Source organism: Lissotriton vulgaris, chromosome 5 (genome assembly GCF_964263255.1).
Source record: "Lissotriton vulgaris chromosome 5, aLisVul1.2, whole genome shotgun sequence".
NCBI lineage: Eukaryota > Metazoa > Chordata > Amphibia > Caudata > Salamandridae > Lissotriton > Lissotriton vulgaris.
Genome location: NC_141693.1, coordinates 1,005,585,796 through 1,005,608,675, shown reverse-complemented (window position 1 = coordinate 1,005,608,675; position 22,880 = coordinate 1,005,585,796). Strand labels below are relative to the sequence as shown.

Here is a 22,880-nt window from a genome sequence, read left to right as displayed (position 1 = left end):
GTTGCTGTCTGAGTTGGGGAGTGCAGCTATGGTATTTATAACAGGTGTGTGGACTGATGGTTCGAACACAAATACATCCTTCTGCTGCTGTGTCACGTGCTTCATTGATTCAACTTACATTAATTTTCCATACATTTAAAATAAATTTGCCATGGAAGACTTCAAAGACTGGTCAATGAACTAAAATAGATTTGTGTTACACATTCGAGGAACCAATCACCCTTATGAGTCTCTTTTTTTAACTGTTAAATGTACCATAAACAAATGGCACGAAAAGAGGGGCGAGGCATGAACCTTCGAGATTGGTGGTGGCTCTTTGCAAATTGCTTTGTTTGTCAAAAAAGGTAACCTGGGGAGAAGTCCATTTTAAGCCACATTTGAAATGTATCTATTACCGTTATATCTCTGGATGTTGGAGTATCCTTGAATACCAGGGAGGAGGCCGAGACCAATTTTGAATTGCCATAGTCATTTATTCCTGCAGTTGGAGAAATACCAAGACCACTATTAATTTAGCATCAGGCAGTTCAGTGCACGGGATTGGAAGTGGAGAAACGTAGACGTTGTTTTTTTATTTCTATCACCAATGTGCTGCATCACGCCTCATAATTTGCCGTTTCTTGTTGCGTGACTCCATGAACCCTCCTGTGTAGTTCCAGTGGCCCTGCACAATACTCGCAGATTCACACATCAGATAGCCTTAGGCTCTCGCGTTTCACAGAATGTACCTGTTCAGACCTCACATTAAACTACGGCCTGTTCATATCTCGGGTCCAATACGATGACTTTACTTTTCTATGGGCTTTCCGAGTAGTAGCAGCATTACCCACCCCAGCGCCTTGAGACCCTCCTGGGGGAGTAGTGCGCTTTTCAAATGATATGATTGATTGATCGATTGATTGATTGGCCTATCTCTTTGTAATGAACACTTCGCCGTGTAGTAGAACCTTCTGTCCCGTTGATATCGTTTTCCAAACGAGGCTGCTAGGCCCTGTTTCTTGTAGAATTATTAGTGTGTTGTTTTCAATTCGGTTATTGTTTGCACAAACAAATGCAGCAGTGAAGCCAGTAGAAGCTAACGATTGTCTCACCCTCTGTACTTCTCTATAGCTTCTCTATTTACAGCTGAATCTACACAGATCTCTGTTGAACATTCGTCCACTGCCAGCTTTCATTCATTGTGCTGTGTTTTTTTTGTTTGTGCTCTTCCTTTCAGTTTAATACAACTCGATGGCTTGTTGAACACGTTCTGCAGCAGCTGTGAGGCTGTTTACCGAGTCTTGTATTGGGAGAATTCAACGGTCTCTTTTCAGTAAGTATGGGGCATTTAACCGGACCTGACCTCCCAGTTCCGAAAGTTTCTTGTGTGACTATTATAACGGGTGTGTTTATAGAGCGTAAGCATGTTCACCCCAAGGAGTCTCTTGTCTCTGAGTGGACCATCCAGAATTCAAACGTGTGACCATGGTGTCGGAGACAAACCCCTAGTTTCTTCAAATCTGTCCAGTTTGAGCTGTGTGTTTTATGTTGTGATGTGAATTTGGAGGCAGCGCAGTAAATGCAGTGGTCGAAGTAGGGGAAAAAAGTAGGGGGAACTGTGGGCGGAGAATCAGGGCGGGAATAACCCATGGATTGGGTCAATGGGCGGAGCCAGAGGTGTGGCAGAATACGTAAAACATCCCGATTTTTAGTATCTGTTTGGCATTTCACTGCCCAGTTACAGCTCATTGGTATTTATTCATCCAATAGATACACACGATTATTTAAGGTTTAATAGTTATTGACATTAAAATACATTCACAAAGTGGGATATGTTTCCAATCACAGAATGTCCCAGATACGCTTAAAATTGGAAGCACAAGCCATTTGTATCCCAGCCATGGAGTTTCTGTCAGCAGCACTTCTCCTCCTTTTTTCCACAAGAGCAGTTCAAACACGAATGGCAAAATATCCTAGTTTGCAAATGTTTTCTATATAATTATGGCTCTGCCATGTTTGCCACATAATACAACATCTGCTGCATAATCTGACAATTTTAACTAATAAATTGTTTGTAGCTCAAACAGATCAAAAGTTTCTTAAAAATTTGACTTGTGTTGCTTTGAAGTGGATGACCCTTTGCAAAAGTTGACTGATCACCTTTCTCACTGTTGCATTGTTTGTTACACTGTTACTAATAAGGCAAAATCTTTCCAGAGACTCTTAACATGTTTACAAATGTCAAAATAATAAAGTATCAGAAAAAATACTACATTACACTGCAGCCTTTTTTGCTGCATAATTCAGTCAAAACTGCAGCATAATTTTGTCCTCCTTTATTGCATAATTCCAGTGCCCCCAAAGCAGGCAGCACATGTTAAAAGTGCTTGTGCATGAAGCAGAGACGTTTGCAAACTTAGTTTGGTGTATGTGCAAATCCTGCATTGCAGATCCATGGTGAGTTGCAGCTACTACTACTGAAACAAAGCCAATGAAGGTACCAATTGGTGAGGTGGACTGGCCTCAAGGTCAGGACCGGCTTTAGCGCTGGTGGCGCCCTGTGCAACAATGTTTGTTGGTGTCCCCTAATGACCACCTCTACCATAGATTCCCTCACTACCACCATTTAACAGTGCCCCTCAAGTCTCCATAACCACACTCTCTCAGATGCATTTATATCACAGTCGTTGCTTTTCTGCTCTTTTTTTTAAATGTCTCTTTAGTTCAGCAACCTCAGCGATACTAGTTCTGGCTACAAAATATCTAGTACCTGATTATCCTACAAAAGCTTCATTTTACTGTTCGTATTTGATATGGTCCGTAACAGCCTGTCACTGCACACAAACTGCATACAAGCAAAGAATACCTTCAGTCTACGGTACACTAGTGAATGAGCGAAGGTACAATAATGTGTAGATGAATGCAACATATGTTGATGGATTTGATGGATATGAGAAATGGTCATTAAAAAACTATCAGAGTCTTTACACTGGTACGCTAATTATTGGTTTACTATTTGTGCTGGACTGAATATGGTGGTATATAGTCTTAGTTCATGTTTACTTTGATTGTTTTGATCTGCTTTTTTAAACTTATATTGATCTCACTATACGCTCCATAATTAATGTGACTAATCGTAAAAGTACTTATTTTGAAATTTCGGCAATTCGCTTTCTTAAGTCCTCATGCTGGGTAATGTATTATGAAGAAGCATTTCTTGTGCATTATTAAACTGTAGTTATATCTTTTTAGGCTGCCTGTAGTTTTGATTGCCCTCTGAATTGTATGTGTGTCTGGGCTGAGCTGCCAAATTTCTTCATAGTGCTTTCCATCTAGGGCAACATGTTGTTTTCAACTCTGGCTCAGGTTTAGGTCCGTAACCACCATCTACAATGGGGACAAGATGAGTGCCAGGCAGGAAGGTGAGTTGATCAGACCCCTTCTGTCCTGAGCATGCCCATGTCTACTTGGCAGAGATGAATGTCAACTTTCCTGGAACCCCCTCGTTCCCTGACCAAGAGCCACATATTACTCCAGTCATGGGGCACAGTGTATGTTCTCAAACTCCCCTGGGTGAATACCTGCTGAGGAGAGTTGGTAGGCTATCCAGGGGATGTAATTGAGCTTTGGGAGCTAGGCAGGTGTTGGATTTGTGCTTGGTTGGATTGTAAGGAAGTATCATTGGAGACCTTCAGAAGAAAGATAGAAAAAAGCTGAAAAGCCCTCCAAGGAATGCAGTGCTTCTACTTTTGACGATCCCTACCACCCCAAGGTCGATGATGCCTGCAACCCAAGGGCTCTCACAGAGGCAAATTTAGAGAAGAAGATGGCCAGAAAAAAAGTGAGAAATACAGCATAGAATTAAACATATATGACTGTCAGCGGTCTATGCTACAATTAAGGTAGAATACAGAAACTATGTGTCTGAAATGATGCATGTGACACCATGTATAGGAAATGAATCCCATCAGCCCACCCATATGGCGGAGCATAATCAGCTGGGACTTCTGTATACAGTCGTCTAGATAGGGAGATACACCTGTTAAAATAGTGTGTCATTCTCCACTTCTCTAAGACCACCAGCGATGGATCCAACCATACAATACCAAAGAAATGGGTGAATTGGTGTGGGATAGTAATTGCAGTGAAAAAAAGTGAAAAACAATAAGTGTATAATATTAAAATTGGCTACCATGACAACAAGAAAAATTTTAATAGGGAACAATCATGGTGTCAATATTAAAATGAAAGTGTATGACCGTTTGACATAATAACTGTCAGAGTTAGATGGTATAGTGGTCAACATGTTTCTGCCATTTCACAGGAACATTCCCTATTGGCTTTCATCAGGACCTAGAAATACACTACTGCAAATAAGAAAAAGTGCAAAACAGACTTATTTACACCAAATGATACCGGATGTATTTTATGCGCGGAGAACCTCCTGCGTCTCTTTATCCGGTTCAAAAAGTTCTATAGGACCCTTTCCTGAAAAATTCAAAGCAAAGAAACATACATATAGCAGACACATAGAACATAAATTGCTAACCTAATATAAAGTGTTGCTCATAAGTCAACCTTCTAAGAGATAGTAAGCATGTTAGTAATTGTACATCACTCACCCAATGATTCTTGGGAGCATACCTCACCTCTCCTGGCCACTGCTCAGGAAATGGAGGCCCGCTCTAAATCAGTGAAAAAAATCATAATAATAATAGTAATTAAATGGTAGTATTGGTTCTTTCACAAAGTGATGCCAAAACCCATTATTTCACTATATTTACACATTTTAATTTGAACCTTGGTATTTAGTTCTGAAAGAATACAGATAGCGGTATCCACTAAAGCCCACACCTGATGACGACAGTGTGTAATGATGTAATAGTTAAATCAAATTTTAACTAAAACACCTCATTGTGTCAATCATGAACCGAAAGATAGCGATATTAGTGTATTCGAATGCAGCAATAGATAAAATCATGCGGACCCAACATAAGCGTTCTTCAGTGCAAAGCCTCTGTGAAAGCAGCGTGAGTCACTCGATGTATAAGGAGTATATATCGGAGCACACGTCAGCCCACTATTACTCACCTCTCCGTCGGTACCTCTGGCTTCGTCCTGAGCCACGGGGGGAGGTACCGACTGGATAAGGCGGTGTATTTTTCTACGATGTAAAAGCCAATAGTGACCTTCGAAATATTCACATGTTAATACGGACCAGAAAGGGCAATGCAATTATCGCCGAGACCGCATCGGGCCAACAACTCGTCATAAGTATTAAAAACCGCTCATTGGACGAAGCGGTGTATTTCCTGTGACATATAAGCCAATCATGGCCTTGAGAAATAATCACGTGTTGATGCAGACCAGAGAGGGCGAACCGAATGCCATCATGGACCACAACGAGGCTGATAACCCATCATCAGTATTAAAACACCGCTCATTGGGCTAGGACACAGCCAATAGCGGGCTATGATGAGCGCGGGCTAGAGTCCCCTCGTATCGGAAAAAATGTCTAGTTAATGCAAAAATGATTATTGTGCAAAACATGTAATTAAATAGCAATGCCCGAAATCGTCAACTGGAAAATACAGACAACCTATCGAAAGATAGCCCAGATGAATGTATATCACAGAACAAAACCCTACTGCTTAAGCAGAAAATAATCAGCAGTGGAGAGTGAAAAGAAATTTTATACATGCTGTATTTAGCGCTGACTTGTCGTCTTGAAACAGAGTGTATTTATGTCAGAGGGCAAGAAAAAGAAAAAGTTTCTCTGTGATTCTTAAGAAAGTTGAGAGGATCGCCGGAGAAACAGCTAATATATAAATAGATCGATATATACACAGGTACAGTTCGCTGATGCAGCTCAACCAATGATGACGTCATATGAGGGCCGCAAACTAACTGGTCTTTAGTCCTATATGGGGCCTTTTTATATGTGTACATGGTGAAAAGATCTCATCTAGAAGGAAAATCACTACCAGGATATATCCTATGTTATATTAGCAATGTGGTCTACCGAAAATTTCAATAGCTCCATTGAAAGCATGCCTTAATGCAGCAGCAAGACTTATCACTGGTACAAGGAAATTTGACCGTATCTCCCCACATCTGAAGGCGTTAAATTGGCTACCGTACGAAGCTAGAATACAACTAAAAATGGCATGTATCACCCACAAAGCTATTCATCAAAACACACCTACATACCTCACCCAGAAAATTGAATTATCGGGAGGAAACAGACCTGCAAGGAGTGCCAATGATCTGTTGCTGAGACCACCAATTTTCAAAAAGAAAAGAACTTACGACAGAGCGTTTTCCTGAGCGGCCCCCAGAATCTGGAACTCTCTCCCTCCGAACATTAGGAAAATTACAAATACGGCAAGATCCAAGAGAGAATCTAAGATCTTTCTTATGAGTAAATTCCTCTCATAGACAAGACAACACATCAACCGGACTTAAAGGATACAAACATTTTTATAACTATGGGAAGTTTGTAGGAGCTCATTCCACTCGTTGGCGATATCAGAAGTTGTCTCGTTACTGACTCTGGACTGGAATTACTCATAAGACAACTGTAAAGCCGCTAATTAAGGTCTCATAACCCATATCCTACTTCAGATTATTGTACTATACGTATTGAACACGTTTGAAAGATATGTATATAACTTTTTATTTCTATTCTTTATTTCTACTGTCATTGTCTTGACCTGTCATGTTAAGCGCTCTGATACCTAAGGGTCTTGTTCGCGTTATAGAAAACTTTTAATAAATAATTACTATGGATGTTTCAGCTCCTTATAGCTGTCCATTTGATCTGCTTTCTTCATGACTAGTTGTTGGCTGGGTTTCGATAGGTGTAATATAACATATACGTCTACATTGCTAATATAACATAGGATATATCCTGGTAGTGATTTTCCTTCTAGATGAGATCTTTTCACCATGTACACATATAAATAGGCCCCATATAGGACTAAATATGACCCGGCCCTCATATGACGTCATCATTGGTTGAGCTGCATCTGCGAACTGTACCTGTGTATATATCGATCTATTTATATATTAGCTGTTTCTCTGGCGATCCTCTCAACTTTCTTAAGAATCACAGAGAAACTTTTTCTTTTTCTTGCCCTCTGACATAAATACACTCTGTTTCAAGACGACAAGGCAGCGCTAAATACAGCATGTATAAAATTTCTTTTCACTCTCCACTGCTGATTGTTTTCTGCTTAAGAAGTAGGGTTTTGTTCTGTGATATACATTCATCTGGGCTATCTTTCGATAGGTTGTCCGTATTTTCCAGTTGACGATATCGGGCGTTGCTATTTAATTACATGTTTTGTACAATAATCATTTTTGCATTAACGAGACATTTTTTCCGATACGAGGGGACTCTAGCCCGCGTTCATCATCGCCCGCTATTGGCTGTGTCCTAGCCCAATGAGCGGTGTTTTAATAATGATGACGGGTTATCAGCCTCGTTGTGGTCCATGATGGCATTCGGCTCGCCCTCTCTGGTCCGCATCAACACGTGAATTTTTTTCAAGGCCATGATTGGCTTATATGTCACAGGAAATACACCGCTTCGTCCAATGAGCGGTTTTTAATACTTATGACGGGTTGTTGGCCCGATGCGGTCGCAGCAATAATTTCTTTTCTGGTCCGTACTTACATGTGATTATTTCGAAGGTCACGATTGGCTTTTACATCGTAGAAAAATACACCGCCTCATCCAGTCGGTACCTCCCCCGTGGCTCAGGACGAAGCCGGAGGTACCGATGGAGAGGTGAGTAATAGTGGGCTGACGAGTGCTCCGATATATACTCCTTGTACATCGAGTGACTCACGCTGCTTTCACAGAGGCTTTGCACTGAAGAACGCTTATGTTGGGTCAGCATGATTTTATCTATTGCTGCATTCGAATACACTAATATCGCTATCTTTCGGTTCATGATTGACGCAATGAGGTGTTTTTGTTAAAATTTGATTGAACTATTACATCATTACACACTGTCGTCGTCAGGTGTGGGCTTTAGTGGATACCGCTATCTGTATTCTTTCAGAACTAAATACCAAGGTTCAAATTAAATTTTGTAAATATAGTGAAATAATGATGGGTTTTGGCATCACTTTGTGAAAGAACCAATACTACAATTTAATTACTATTATTATTATGATTTTTTTCACTGATTTAGAGCGGGCCTCCATTTCCTGAGCAGTGGCCAGGAGAGGTGAGGTATGCTCCCAAGAATCATTGGGTGAGTGATGTAAAATTACTAACATGCTTACTATCTCTTAGAAGGTTGACTTATGAGCAACACTTTATATTAGGTTAGCAATTTATGTTCTATGTGTCTGCTATATGTATGTTTCTTTGCTTTGAATTTTTCAGGAAAGGATCCTATAGAACTTTTTGAACCGGATAAAGAGACACAGGAGGTTCTCCGCGCATAAAATACATCCGGTATCATTTGGTGTAAATAAGTCTGTTTTGCACTTTTTCTTATTTGCAGTAGTGTATTTCTAGGTCCTGATGAAAGCCAATAGGGAATGTCCCTGTGAAATGGCAGACCACTATACCATCTAACTCTGACAGTTATTATGTCAAACTGTCATACACTTTCATTTTAATATTGACACCATGATTGTTCCCTATTAACCTCTTGGCTGCTAGGCGTTTTCCCCCTCCTGTGCTGGGAATTACCATTTTGCTGTTTTCATGACGAGCTCAGCTCGTCATCAGCACATGACACCCGTGGGTGATGACGAGCTGAGCTCGTCATCAGCATCGAAAGGGTTAAAACATTTCTTGTTGTCATGGTAGCCCGTTTTAATATTATACACTTATTGTTATTCACTTTTTTTCACTGCAATTAGTATCCCACACCAATTCACCCATTTCTTTGGTATTGTATGGTTGGATCCATCGCTGGTGGTCTTAGAGAAGTGGAGAATAACACACTATTTCAACAGGTGTATCTCCCTATCTAGATGACTGTATACAGAAGTCCCAGATGATGATGCTCCGCCATATGGGTGGGCTGATAGGATTCATTTCCTATACATGGTGACACATGCATCATTTCAGACACTAGGGGGTCCATTAGGATGGTGGACGGGCTTTGGCCGCCCGCCTCCCTAACGGAGAAGTGGACTGCCCGCTAACAGTGCGGGGGTCCCGACAATTGTATTAGGATGCGCCCGCCACACAGCGGGCGCATCCTGTATGTCTACCATTGCGGCGGGCGGAGCAGGAATCTCCGCCCGCCGCAATGGTAAAAGTGCACGTTTCACCAGTCAACACGCAACATGACAGGCACCGCGCGGTGCCTGCCATGTTGCACTCTGAAATGTGGGGGGGGTACCATAAGTACCCCCCATGTGCACCCCTCAAGCCACGGACTCCCAGGGGGCCCGCAAGAGGCCCCTGCAGGGAGTCTCCGCATGCCTTTCCGTGGCGGCAATGCCGCCACGGAAATGCATTGTGAAATGCACATTGTAATATGGCGGGCGGTGTCTACAAGACACCGCCACTATGTTACAGGTTTTCCGCCCCGGCCGCTAGGCGACCGGGCGGAAAACAGGCGGGCGGTGTTTCCCACCGCTGCGGTCCCCTCCGCCATCGTAATATGGCGGGGGGGGGAATGCAGGGAAGGATGTCGGGCGGATTGCCTCCGCCAGGGTGGCGGTGGCCACCCCTACTCTGGCGGAGGCAATACGCCCCACATCCTAATGGGCCCCATAGTTTCTGTATTATACCTTTATTGTAGCATAGACCGCTGACAGTCATATATGTTTGTTTCTACATGGTATATGGGAGTGTAGACTGTCTGTTGTGTCTATAAATATTGACTCCCCTTTTGACCCTTCTCCACTTATTTGTTACACAGAAATACAGCATAGTCACTGACAACCCCACTTTTGTTACCAACATGTGCCTCAATCAGAACCGATTCGACTTTGAAACACTGCTGTTATTGAAGCAGTAAGTCTTTGATGTGGAAGCACTCCAGTCACAAAATAATGTCTATGTGACATTGATTCAATCTATCCACATAATGTTGATGCATCATTCAAGGGCAGTGCTCATGCCGTCGGGCCACCTGTCATTCACCAAAATCAACGTCTAGAATCTCAATGTCTAACTTTACTGCAGAGGATTATTAGTATGCATCAAAGAAAATACTAATATTATCACCATCTGATAAGTCAACGCCACAACCTCTGGGGGGCCCATGGTTTTTCTTTCTGATGGAAGAACTTCTGCAAACTCATCTCCACCCTCTAAATCACCATGCAACAAGGATCGGTACAGGGCAGCCATTGTTGTCTGTGATAAACAATTTACCTTTGACACCTAGAATATCTCCCAAAGGCATTTCCCATCCTAAGACACCTCAGTTGCCATTGGAAGAAAGTGTAGAATAACCAGGTTACCCTCTCTTCCTTCTCGCTCCCACTCATTGGAATCAAGATCCTCCGTTATGCCCACCCCACCAGAAGGTTCACCCTCTGAGATCTTGCCAGTGGATGATATCACAACATTTCATGATTTATTTGGTGAGGGAGCTTCTAAGTAAAAATGCACTTTGTCCATTATAATAAAGACGCTCCATCTGCAAAATCTTTCTGCCACTGGTACCATGTTTGTTGGATATTGCAAAATGTTCATTTCTAACACTGCTACTGTAAAGACGACAACCTCATCTCTACTTAAAATACATAAACCTCCGCAGCAGGATCTAGATTTCAGATCTGATCCCTACCCCAACTCTTTTGTAGTCTTAGCTGTGAGACGGAAGCATGCATTGGCACTCAAGCTATCCACTCCACCCAATAGAAAAGTAAGCAGATGGATGAGGCAGAAAGAAGAAATGTAGTACTTCAGCCACTGCACTAATGATAGACGTATGACTACTCTTATGGATGGGAAATTATGGCAGGCCTTAAATTCTTTACCGAAACTCTCTAGAAAGGATTTTTAGGAAATGGTGGATGAAGCTTTACTTTTCTATCATCCGTGCTGCTATAGATCCAGTGAATGTGGAATCGTTCTGCTGTTACCATGGTTTCACCCTGTGCTGCTTTTTCTGGTTGCACCTGAGCACTTTGAAGGCTGAGATGCATCTGAAAATTCTCAACCTCCTATTTTTATGTTTTTCTTTTGTTCTGTCAACATGCTGAAGAAAAGGTGAGCATGAAGAATGAGACTGAAACCCCAAAGGTGGTAGGTCTTGAGGAGAAGAATTAATTATTAGTCACAGGACAGGCCCAGAGGCTGTCTTTATTATTCATGGAGGGTTCAGTCCCTTTGGTCCTTTCTGCCGCAACAGCAGTAACATTACTGGCAAGGCCACAGGTACTCTAACCAAAGGAAACGTCTAAGGGAAATGAGCTCAAATTCAGCCAGACAGTTCTCCTGGATTGCAACCTTCTGTTAGCTGGTCATGACTTCTCCCTCCTCCTTTTTCAGTTAGCCACTCAAGGGAGGGGGGGGGGGTAATGGTATATCATGACAACTGAAAGAAAAGGTAAATATGAGTGACACATGTGTGTTGACTATTCTAAGAGAGGGCCGTTCTGTGTTTCAAGGCTTGTACTCTACTTGTTCCACCGAAATGAGCTTCAGAATTACGCCGAACCATACTGTGGAAGGACATGTCTCTGCTGCTAAAGAAAGTTGCAAGAGAACCAGTTCCTGCCTATCACAGGGGGGAATGCATCTATTCAGGATATATTGTGGTTCAGAAAAAAGGCTCAAAGACGGAAATAGGACAAATCCTGCATTTATGAAGAGCCAGCAAGAGGGATTTTTTTATATTAGCCCTTCATCAAATCTTCTGTCACTGCAGATATGGGGGTTGGGGATGTAGATTACAGGAAGTCTATTTCCACGTTCTTTTTTTTTAAAACAAATGTTATTGATTTTGGATGTAAACTTGGCCCCTGAAGGGAGACATGCGAAAAAATTATACAAACATAGACAAATACCTGTGTATCCCGTCCTACCCCCCTGCCCCCAACCCCCGACGCTTCTACAATCAAATACAATCTCATCCTATCCCATACACATCAGAATTTCATCGTTCACCACATATTGCCTAGAATGAGCAGGTTCAAACTCAATGCCTCTGTAATCCTCCCACACCTGCCATATCTTGGGATGTTTTGTGGGCGGCCTCGAGCCTTGTACACTCCCACATCCAAGCCCATATAGTGATCATCCCTATTTTCTACACCACCAAGGATGGGGGGGGGGGTGTCCTCCCACTCTCTTGTTATCACATTTTGCCAGAGTCAGACCCAGAAGTAATGGTGTCAGTTTGTATGTGTCATCGATATGGAGTAGGGTAAGGTTTGGTGCATCGGACCTGACCATTCCAGTTTCTTTGCTTTTTTGCGCCCTAAGTTGGCTGGGTATACCCAGACGTGGGTTCCTTGCTCACTTTGCCACTGGATTCAAGTTAGCCTGGCTGATGAGGGGTGTACCCCGAAACCGGTCCCAGGATGCTTGTTCCGGTCCAGGGAAGACATGGCTTGGCAGTTCGGGCTGGATTATTCCTATCGGGCACAGGGTTGCGACTGATTTGCATATGGCTGTGTCTGAACTTGGGTGGCGAAGTGAGCAAAAGAATGATAATGGATTCAACCCAGATCTCTGACTGAGGGTGAGTGTCTGAAAAGTTTCAGAGCTCAGTCCATCATCTCCTTGTGCAGGGGAAGACCCTGCCCAGACAGGAAGTCACCCCAAGCTAGAACCAGTTCAGAGCAAGCCAACACCACACAGTGTGTAAGAATGTTCCATCCGCTGCATACAGCGGAGGCGCATTGAGGAAGCAATCACTCCCATCCGCCATAGTCAGTAGCGTGTGAGATAAACTCTATGAAAGTATCTAAGCTGGATCAGCCTTAGTCTGGCTGTGATGGCCGCTCTCCTATGTTCCCCCAAGTCCTTAGTTCAATCTTCATTCTCTAGCTCCCCCCAGGTCAGCTTCCCAAGCCCCCCAGAGAGCGGAGAATGCAATGGGGCGATTAGGAATAAGCGACTGGCCTATCTTGGCAATCTTATGGTCTCCCAGGTCTCCCATGATAGGTTTACTCTTTAATGGATTAAATTCAGTGAGGTCAGACCGGGCCATAATGTGCAGAGTCTGTGCATGGCGGTGCTTGCGGTAACTATGGTTCTGACTGCGATGAAGCTGGTATTCTGCCTGTAGAGTCTGAGGGTGGAAATCACGTTCTATTTCCGAAATCCCACCAGCATGGCCACCTGCAGCTGTATGAGGCCCGCCAGAGCGTCATTCCCTCTGTCAGTTTCCCCCACCACCCTCTCCGTCTGATATCTCCATTGGATAAGAACCATTATAGTGGCCGGAGGAAGACCATCGCAGCTGCCCCTACCATATGAATATGAGATGAGAGAAGTGTCTCCGATCTCCCACTTCTTGGGCGCAAAGCGGCTTGGTCCTGGAGGTCATATCAACAGTCATTGATGATTGGCAAATGCGACTCACAGTAGTTTGATTCAAAGTCTGCTTAAGTGATACCCCCACAGTTAGAGGATTTAAAGCATTTGCTAAAAGCAATGTAGGGGGTACCGCCCTTCCACAGGAAGCCACTGAGAATAAAATGTAGTTTTCAGAGCCATTGCCATGGATTAGCATACAGTAATTTCTGCAACTGAGATGGAACCTGGGGCAATGACACAATTTTAAAAATTACTGACCTGCCAGTCTGGAACAGAGGTAAGACCGACCACACCGGAAAATCTTCTCTCAAGCAAGCCAATACTAGCTCCAGGTTACACTTCTACACCAGTGCAGCGTTGGGGTACACAAAGGCACCCAAGTATTTAAACCCTAGCTAAGCGATCCATAATGCAGTCGCCCAACCGAGGTCCTGTGTGCAACTATTTGCAGAGAACACTGTAGATTTAGACATATTAAGGCGTTTCACCTTAGATGTGCATAATTTGCAGGTTGCTGGCCCGACTATTTGGGGTTGGGTAGGAACAGAACATCATTAGCCAATAGCGCTATTCTATCGGACAGTCGCTACCCCCACTCAAAACCATGCACTTGATTGTCCATCCTCACCCATACCTCCAGAGGCTCTGTGGCAACAGCAAACGGCACGGGAGACCGAAGGCATTCCTAACTTGCCTCCCACAGGATTCAAAATGTGTCTGATTCGGCACTGTTGCTATCAAGTCTGTTTTCAGCAGTTTGAGGTAGGAGAGAAATCTAGTACTGAAATACAGTTGACTAAGGTGTACGAACAAGTACTTCCAGCTCATGGAATTGAAAGCCTTGTCAATATCCGCAAGAAGTACCACCGCAGGTCCCTCCAATCTGTGAGCCAGCGCCCACGTATTATATAAATGTCTGCTATGGTGTCGGGTAGAATGGTGAGGCATAAACCCAGCCTGGCCAGGATGCACAATGTTTGGGATCGGCTACACCAGCCTATTCACTTACGCTTTAGCAAGAATCTTCACCTCCATGCTTAAAGGAGAAATCGGGCAATAGGAGGAGTGTTCAGTTACCGGCCAACCAGGCTTGGGGAACACAGCAATCTCAGCATGTCAATATCTGGTGGTAGGACCGCTTTGTCGGCAGTGGAGAATATCACCTCCAGCATGCGTTTAAGTTTAGGCATGTAGGCGTTGAAGATTTCACAAGGAAACCTCATTAGACACTGGGGGCCTTCCTGGGCCACGGCCCTGCCGGAGCCGACGACAGTTCCTCCCCTGTGAGCTCACCTTTCAGTAAGTTGCAGTCGACGGGCTGGAAGGGTCTACAGGTGAAGTGAATTCATAAACTCTACTATATCTGTTTCCACGACAGTACCTCCCTCAGAGTGTATACTCCTTCGAAGTGGGCTGTGAATTTGTAAGCTACCTTCCTGGGGTCTGTAAGTAAGGTGCCAGCTGGGTCCCGAATGAGAGGAATGGAGGAAGAGTGAAGAGTGCTCCGGTACAATTTTGCCGGACTTGTTCCCCCCGCCCCATCGGTATCTGCAGCTCTGGGCCCCCTGCCATGACTGTTTGGCTTCTCCCAGCAAGGCTGCTGGTATTGATACCACACAAGACCAAACTGTCTGTGTGCCATCTGCCCGTTATCTTGATGACTCCATGTATCCAGATCTGCGATCCGGGATTCAAGATCTACCAAGTCATGTGCCACTACGTCATTGTTCCCCAATAGTGTATTTAATATCCTCCCCCCGAATTGTTACCTTTAGTGCCTCCAACTGTGTCGCCTAAGATGTTACGAAGCCAACGTTGTGGGCAAAATATTCTTCCATGGATTGTGCCATGTGAGATCTATAGTCTGTGTTTTTAGGTTCCATGGTGAGAGACGCAATTTGAAGGCCGGGCAACGAAATCCTAATTGGAGTCGAATAGCCACCGGGGAGTGATCCGAAAGCTCTCTCACTAGGACATTGGTATCAGAAAGTCTATGCAAATAGGAGTGTGGGATAAGAAGGAAATCTAGGTGGGAAAAGGAGCCCTGTGCTGGGTTGGAAAAGGTGCAAGCCTCCCTGGATGGGTGATGTGCCCTCCATACATTTACCAAACCTAAAGCAGTAACATTAAATGTAAATGGGCACTCTCAGTCCCCTAGGATAGTCCATGTGGACGCCATCAGTCCACAAAGTGGTCCATGATGCAATTCCAGTCACCTCCCAACACTAGGAGCCCCTCAGGGAGTACACCCCACAACCTTGTTATCAACTCCAAAAATGACTACGGCGAGGGGGGGGGGGCTTAGACACAGACAAATGTGAGAGGTTTGCCATATAATGTTTCTGTCACTGCCGTGTATTTGCTCTGTTCGTCTATCCATGTCTTAAAGTGCTGAAATGGAACGTGATTTTTTTTTATCAGAATGCTCGTACCTCTTTATCCCCTCGTGAACCCATAGTGGAAAACCTGTGTGTAATCAAACTGGCCAGACAAGGTTCCTTATTGCCCAGGAGGTGGGTCTCCTGAAGTAGCAAAACATGTGCCTCCACCCTTTGAGCATGTTTCATCACGCCCCCCTGCTTTAATGTAGTCCAGCAAGCCATTCACATCCAACGATTCCATGGATCCTCTCTGTGTGGTGTTCCCGGTCTGAGGACCACTCATGGTGTACTAAGGCGGAGCTCTCGGCAGGTAAGGCGGGCAATGGGGTTGGCGTATGGCAGGTTTGCAAACCAGAACCAAGAACGTGAACAGATCCCCAATTCCCCTCACCTGCAGTACTTCGAGAGCAAGAGGTATCGGTCACAGGGCATCCATTGCCAGGCTCCTACAGGGAACCCCGACAGCCTTCCCAATGGATTCTCACATCCAAAAATGCCAGTCAACTAGGGAGGCTAAATATACCACCCTCTTAGTCTTGAGGTCACGAATGCCCTGGCCAACATCTGAGTTCACTCCAAGCACCTCCGGGATCTCCTTCCCTTACCGGTGTCATGTAGTGGTTGATTACCCTTATTAGCCGAAATCCTGTCATCAAGACTTAATTTACATAAATAGTGTTCTATGAGATAGGAGGCCTTTCCATAGAAGGAGCCCGCCATGAAGAGTCAATCAAGTACATTATACTCCCAGTAAATCCACTCCTTTAGTAATTTAGACTGTCTTGGCTGCTTTTTGACATCCAATAAAATCACAGAGGGAACATTCTTTTTGCCTACCTATACATTAGCAGCCATAACGTTGTCCTTCAGTTGTAGGATGTACGGTTCCTGATTTGATACCGCTTCATTCTGGTTGCTTAATGCGTGATGGCAGATACTACATGCATTAGCTATCTCCTTCTGCGTCAATCCTTTTGCTCTTACATCTAAGGCAATGTATTACAGCATTCCTCCTCTACCAGCAAAATGAAATTATATATGAGTTTTGTTTGTGTCTCCTGCAGCATAAATTTTTCTTAATCACATTATGCGCCGCAACTGTTGGTCAGGTCCTTCGTGCCTGTAACTCCCCAAAAACATTCAGGATCATCTGCTGACATTGAGAGGATAATTCTGTTTGTAGAGATCGTATGCTTTTTTTTGTTTGGGCGATTATTAAAATGAACGGTAATTCATATGGCTTAGTGCAGCGCCCGTTTTATTATTCCTGTATGTGTTAGGACCTTAGCAATATAGGCACCTCAACCATGTTAGCAGGTTAAAGATGTGTTTATTTATTTGCTGTTTACTAAATTGTTGCTGTTTTCCCTGAACCAAACTGTTTTCTAACAAGATTGTTTATCAGCCAGTTCCGTCATCAGCATTCAACGGGTTAAGTTACTAAAAAGTGTAGACCTGCATGTGAACTAATTAACAAAAAACGATTGGGGCAATTACAAATTACCGTTCAAATAGTAGAAAATCCCTTAGTAGCAACAACATTTTAACAGTCCTGTTATGTTATGTTAATCAAAATTTTTAAAGCGCACGGGCACCCAGGGGTTTCATGGCGCTGACAGTGAGGAAAATTGATGGCAGATAACCTATCAGGATGCTTGCTTAAATAGCCAGGTCTTCAAGGCTCTCCGAAACTCCATAAGGTTTGTGCAACTCCTGATTGTCAAAGGAAGAGTGTTCCAAACCTTCGGGGCTAAATAAGCAAATCGGCACCCACCCAATCACTTCCGTTTGAAGGAGGGTAAGGTGAGAAGGGAGAGGTAGGCTGAGCGAAGATTACGGGTAGGCTCATGCTTGACAATCAGGCTGTTGATGAACATGATGCTTTTCCTGTGTATGGCCTTAAAAGCCAGACATCCTACTTTAAATATCACCCGTTGAGCAATGGGTAGCCAATGGAGGTCGGCAAGCAATAGTCTTGCCGATCGCCATTTGGGGTGTTTAAAAATGAGTCTGGCCGCTTGATTTTGGACAATTTGTAAGCGCTTAGACAGAAATATGGGTAATCCTAGATAGATGGAGTTGGAGAAATCCAATCAGGACAGGACCAGGGCGAGCACCACCTGTATAAGCGCAGAATGGGTGAGCAGATGGGCGATTTTTATTTTGCGCAATTGATGGAAGCTGGAAGAGATCACAGCTCTCACCCGACCTTTACGAGAAAGATCTGAATTAAAGGCTTTTCACCGAAAGAGAGGGAGAGGGAGGTAACCCCATTGTTGACGGCCAGAAGTGGGGGCCCCAGCTGGCCGCACTTTTGCCCGCGAGTACCAGCCTTGTCTTCCCTGGGTTAAGTTTTAGGTGGTTCAACTCTATCCACCGCTGGATATGCAACATGGTGTCCTGGAATTCCGTGGCGGAGTCTGGGGAGTCCAATGAAAATGTTCGTTGCAGATCGTCTGCGTAATTAAAAGTTGTGACCTTTCTATTTTTTAAGGAGTGCAAGAGAGGTTTGAGATATAAAGTAAACAGGAGTGGAGACCATGACGAGCCTTGCGGGACGCCGCAGGTAGTAACCAATTTAGGCACAGAAAAATTCCCGAGCCTGACTGCCTGAGAGTGGTCAGTCAGAAAAGAGTTCACCCAGCTGAGAACAGAGCCCTGCAGACCGGCCTGTTCGACGCGGTGCAATAAGATGGTATGGTCAACCGTGTCGAACGCCGCCGACAGGTCCAGGAGCACTAGAGCCTGATGGATACCCTTGTCAGCATTAGATCTCATATTGTCTAGGATTGCGAGGATCACTGACTCAGTTGAGTGCGCCGGACGAAATCCGGCTTGATTAGGCTCCAGGTAGTCCGATGAATCGATGAAGTTGGAGATACACCTAGCTACGTGAGCTTCCAGGATTTTTGCTCCAAATGGGAGAAGAGATATAGGCCGATAATTAGAAAGATTGGCAGGCTCGGCCCCAGGTTTTTTAATGAGAGGGACAAACGTTGCATTTTTGAAAGAACTGGGAACTCTACCTTGTGCTAGTGACTCATTAGGAAGGGGAAGTATACTAAGTGGTAGTGCCGAGAAGACGTCTCTTAGGACGTGAGGGGGACAACAGTCATTTGGTGAGCCAGATTTCACCGAGTCATCAATTCAACTAGCCTAGGATGGTCGATAGGGGGAATAGCATCCAATTCAGAGAGGTTCCTAGGGGTGTCTTCTATAAAGACCAAACTAGACCTATCCGGTATACTTTCTTTGATGGCGACTATTTTATCCATTAAGAAGTCATTAAGCGAGTTACAAAGCTCTTGCGTCGGGACTTGAGGAGGAGAGGTTCTTTCATCGTTGCACGGCCTGTTCGGCTGCACAAGGCAGTACAACGAGCCAATTGTCACAGTACCTGACAACAGAAGTCCACTGTTTTGCTGTCCTTTTTGAATTTGAAACACCAATCCTCAGCTCCCTTCAGCAATTATTTGTCATCTATAGGTCTGTCCTTCTGGACAAAGCAACCCTATTTTGTCATGCCAATTCACTCAGGCAAAGCTGTGCGGAAGTCTGTAGTCTCATTTCTTCAAAATGTCGTCTTTTTTGTATACCTCATTAAACATTTATTCTTTTTTTTACTTTTGCTTGTGGTCAACTGAACATACATGCAGTCAGCTCGTTTCGTTCAATTTTCACCTTCGGGGCTTTCTTTGCACAGGTATAACTCTAGTAATGGGTAGACATATACAACTTATCTCTTCAATTTTAAGACTGTGACATGTCACTGTGTTTAAGTAACCTTAGCATCCTCAGAAGTCAAGCATACCCAAACATTCCCCAATCGTCCAAGGTTCATCATTCTTCCAAGGTCAGATGTAACACAAATATTCTATCCAGATAGTTCTCCCTAGAACAGAGTGGGAGGTCAGGTGGCAAAATATATATCCGGACAGAGTACAAAACGCCAACGTGCGTTTCGGTGCAGTGCCAGGTCTAAGGCCACACCTTCATCAGGGCGATCAAAAACAGAAGGGGGGAGTATGAAGAAGCCGCATACAGTAAGCAAAGAGGAAAGAGCAGCTTTCCAAGGATCACAAAACTAGGTTCAAGTTCTGTAGTCCTGATAAATAGGGATTCAACATGGAATAGGGTCACAGAAAGGACCGTAGATTTTCGGGAATCAACAGCAACCGCGTCCCAGAGATTTCCTCATAGTTTTAGTGAGATCAAAAGGAATCGTGAGGGTAAATCCTAGCTGAAAGCCAAGCAATGGGAAAGCAAGTGGGCACACTCGCAGATTATCGTATCTCACACAGGAATCTGTTTAACTTCGTGACACCACCATCCATTTTAGGCAGGTAGCATGGCAGCAAAGGTGGGTTTTCAGTAATTTCCACTCCTTCTTTGCCGCCTCTGCCTCCGTGGTGGTGTCACGAAGTTAAACAGACTCCTGTGTGAGATACGATAATCTGTGAGTGTGCCCGCTTGCTTTCCCATTGCTTGGCTTTTCGGCTGGGATTTACCCTCACGATTCCTTTTGCTCTCACTAAAACTACGAGGAAATCTCTGGGACGCAGTTGCTGTTGATTCCCAAAAATCTACAGTCCTTTCTGTGACCCTATTCCATGTTGAATCCCTATTTATCAGGACTACAGAACTTGAACCTAGTTTTGTGATCCTTGGAAAGCTGCTCTTTCCTCTTTGCTTACTGTATGCGGCTTCTTCATACTCCCCCCTTCTGTTTTTGATCGCCCTGATGAAGGCGTGGCCTTAGACCTGGCACTGCACCGAAACGCGCGTTGGCGTTTTGTACTCTGTCCGGATATATATTTTTGCCACCTGACCTCCTACTCTGTTTTAGGGAGAACTATCTGGATAGAATACTTGTGTTACATCTGACCTTGGAAGTATGATGAACCTTGGACGATTGTGGAATGTTTTGGTATGCTTGACTTCTGAGGATGTATGATGATATGAAATCTGTGTGTCTGTTGTTCCTTTGATTGAAGAAGTGCAGACGTATGTGGGGTGTGTATTTAATGATTTATTGTGATCCTTTTTTGACTCTGATTGATTTTGTATTGTAATGAAACCATATAGTGGAAAAACTCTGAATCAAAAATAAATAAAAATGATTTTTGTACTTTCTTGAAATTGTAGTCCAGTCTCTGGTGTCAGTGAGCTCATCTCTGCATTGTATTAATTCGGGACTCTAATTGAGCCACCTAATAAATATTTGGGGCAGTCTTTCTTCTGTGTCTTGAAAGTTTGTTATTTCTCCTGCCTGTCTGCCCTATATCTATTTCTTCAGGGGGGCCCTTTTTTGTATTGACTACTAAAAGTATGATGGCCATAAGCCAAACTACTGACTTTGTTTTTACTTTAAAAAAACAACAACTCCCAAAGTGAAAAATTTGTTTTTGAAAAACAAAATGAATGATACCCACACACTGGTAGTTTCCTCAGAGGGTGTGACGTCTATTGTTTTTTTTCCTGTCTGGTCTACCAGGTTTTTGCTAGCAGTAATGGACAGGAAAAAATAAGGCATTACATCATCAACCCTAAATAAGGTGGACAGTGTAATGTCCTTCCTCTGATGACCCCTTCTCTGTCAAGCTGTTGGAGGAAGTATTCCATAGACCGAGCCAGCAGGGTCATCATTGAAGGAATACTTAAGGTCCACCCGTATCCAAATAAGGCAAAAGATGGGTAGGGTACTCTGCCACGTGTGTGATGGATTACCCTGTCTGCCAAATTCTAAATCTGTGTTTTTTTTAAAAGTGATGTTACTGTTGCGTGTTTATCTAGGTTCCTGATCGATACTGCGACCTTATGCCCCTATTCGGATATAAATCCATTTATTCCCTATATTGGCATAACCGTTCAAGTGCGATTTTCAGAAAAGTCATCTCTGGCCTCACACGAACAGAGCCACATTCCAGCATAGTTCTCTGCCACTTCCTTTGCAACCAATTAGTGCAATGACAGAGCAGAAGTCACTATCTGATATTCCTAGATTAACACTCTGAGTTCTTCAACAAGATAAAAACTCAGCAAACCTGGAAATCCCCGCTTGCTGTGTTTTGATTAGTAATGGAACTCTAATGAGCATCTGATAACTATCACTTCCTAGTGACATCTTTAATTGACGTCTTATGTCCAGCAAACTTGCGTCAAACCCAGCACCTGTCAGGTATAAATATTACCAACGTTGCCTTAAGCAATGTGAGCTGAAAGCTGTCGTGCTGTTGTAAGCTGCCGTGCACCCTGTTGTGCATCCCATTGCTGCTGCAGGCAGTACGCTGCTGCTGTTGTCCCTTGGTGGTGAAGCTACTGATACCATTATCGCTGCTAAAGCGCGAACGATGGTGCAGTACGCTTAGGAGCTGAACAGCCGTCCTTCTGCGAAGAAGCCCAGCAGATTCCAGCTGCCGCGGACGCTGTCCCCCGCCTCCTCCTCCCGACGCGCTGAAGAAAAGCCGCTGCCTTTCTCCTGCAGAGAAATCCAGCTCCAGCGTTTCCGGTCTGCCCTCGCGGGTGACTGGGATACCGAGTGCCCCCTGAAGGAAATACCAGACTTCCATCATTCTATTCAGAGGTATGGTGTTGACTAAACCCTTAGACGAGAATTCTTGAAGCAAACCTTGGCAAAACCAACTTAACTTAAAGCTACTTACTTACTCCCCTTCCACGTGTTAGGCTTAGGTCAGGCACACTGGGGTAGGCGTAGTTAGAAGCACCAGTTGAGTATTTTAGCCTAATGTATATATGACTGTATATATGTTTTATTACTTTTAAACCATTGTATGGCTAAGAAACCATATCAATGCTTTTACAGTTCTATTTCGCAATTCTTATCTTACTGTACGTACTTTTTATAATAACAAGTCTTGCAATTGTGGCAATACATTTCTCTTGTACGAGAAGAAAGACTGTTCAATAAATGTTAACCCTTTATTGACAAACGCCCGTCTCTCTGTTCTCTACATCTCGTGAAAGTAAACTGCACTAACCTGACTGAGTGAAATACCTGTCTATTGTTTCACACGACCCTAGAGATT

General features: G+C 43.9%; 1 protein-coding gene across 2 annotated transcripts in view; it reads left to right on the top strand.

The window, feature by feature from the left end:
• Positions 1–22,880, top strand: part of ZFYVE27 (zinc finger FYVE-type containing 27) — a 362,081-nt gene that overhangs the window by 69,802 nt on the left and 269,399 nt on the right. For both annotated transcript variants that reach the window (XM_086922616.1, XM_086922614.1), the window contains exon 5: positions 1,217–1,312. In XM_086922616.1, the coding sequence (XP_086778742.1) occupies positions 1,217–1,312 (96 nt within the window). The remainder of the gene's footprint in view (positions 1–1,216; positions 1,313–22,880) is intronic.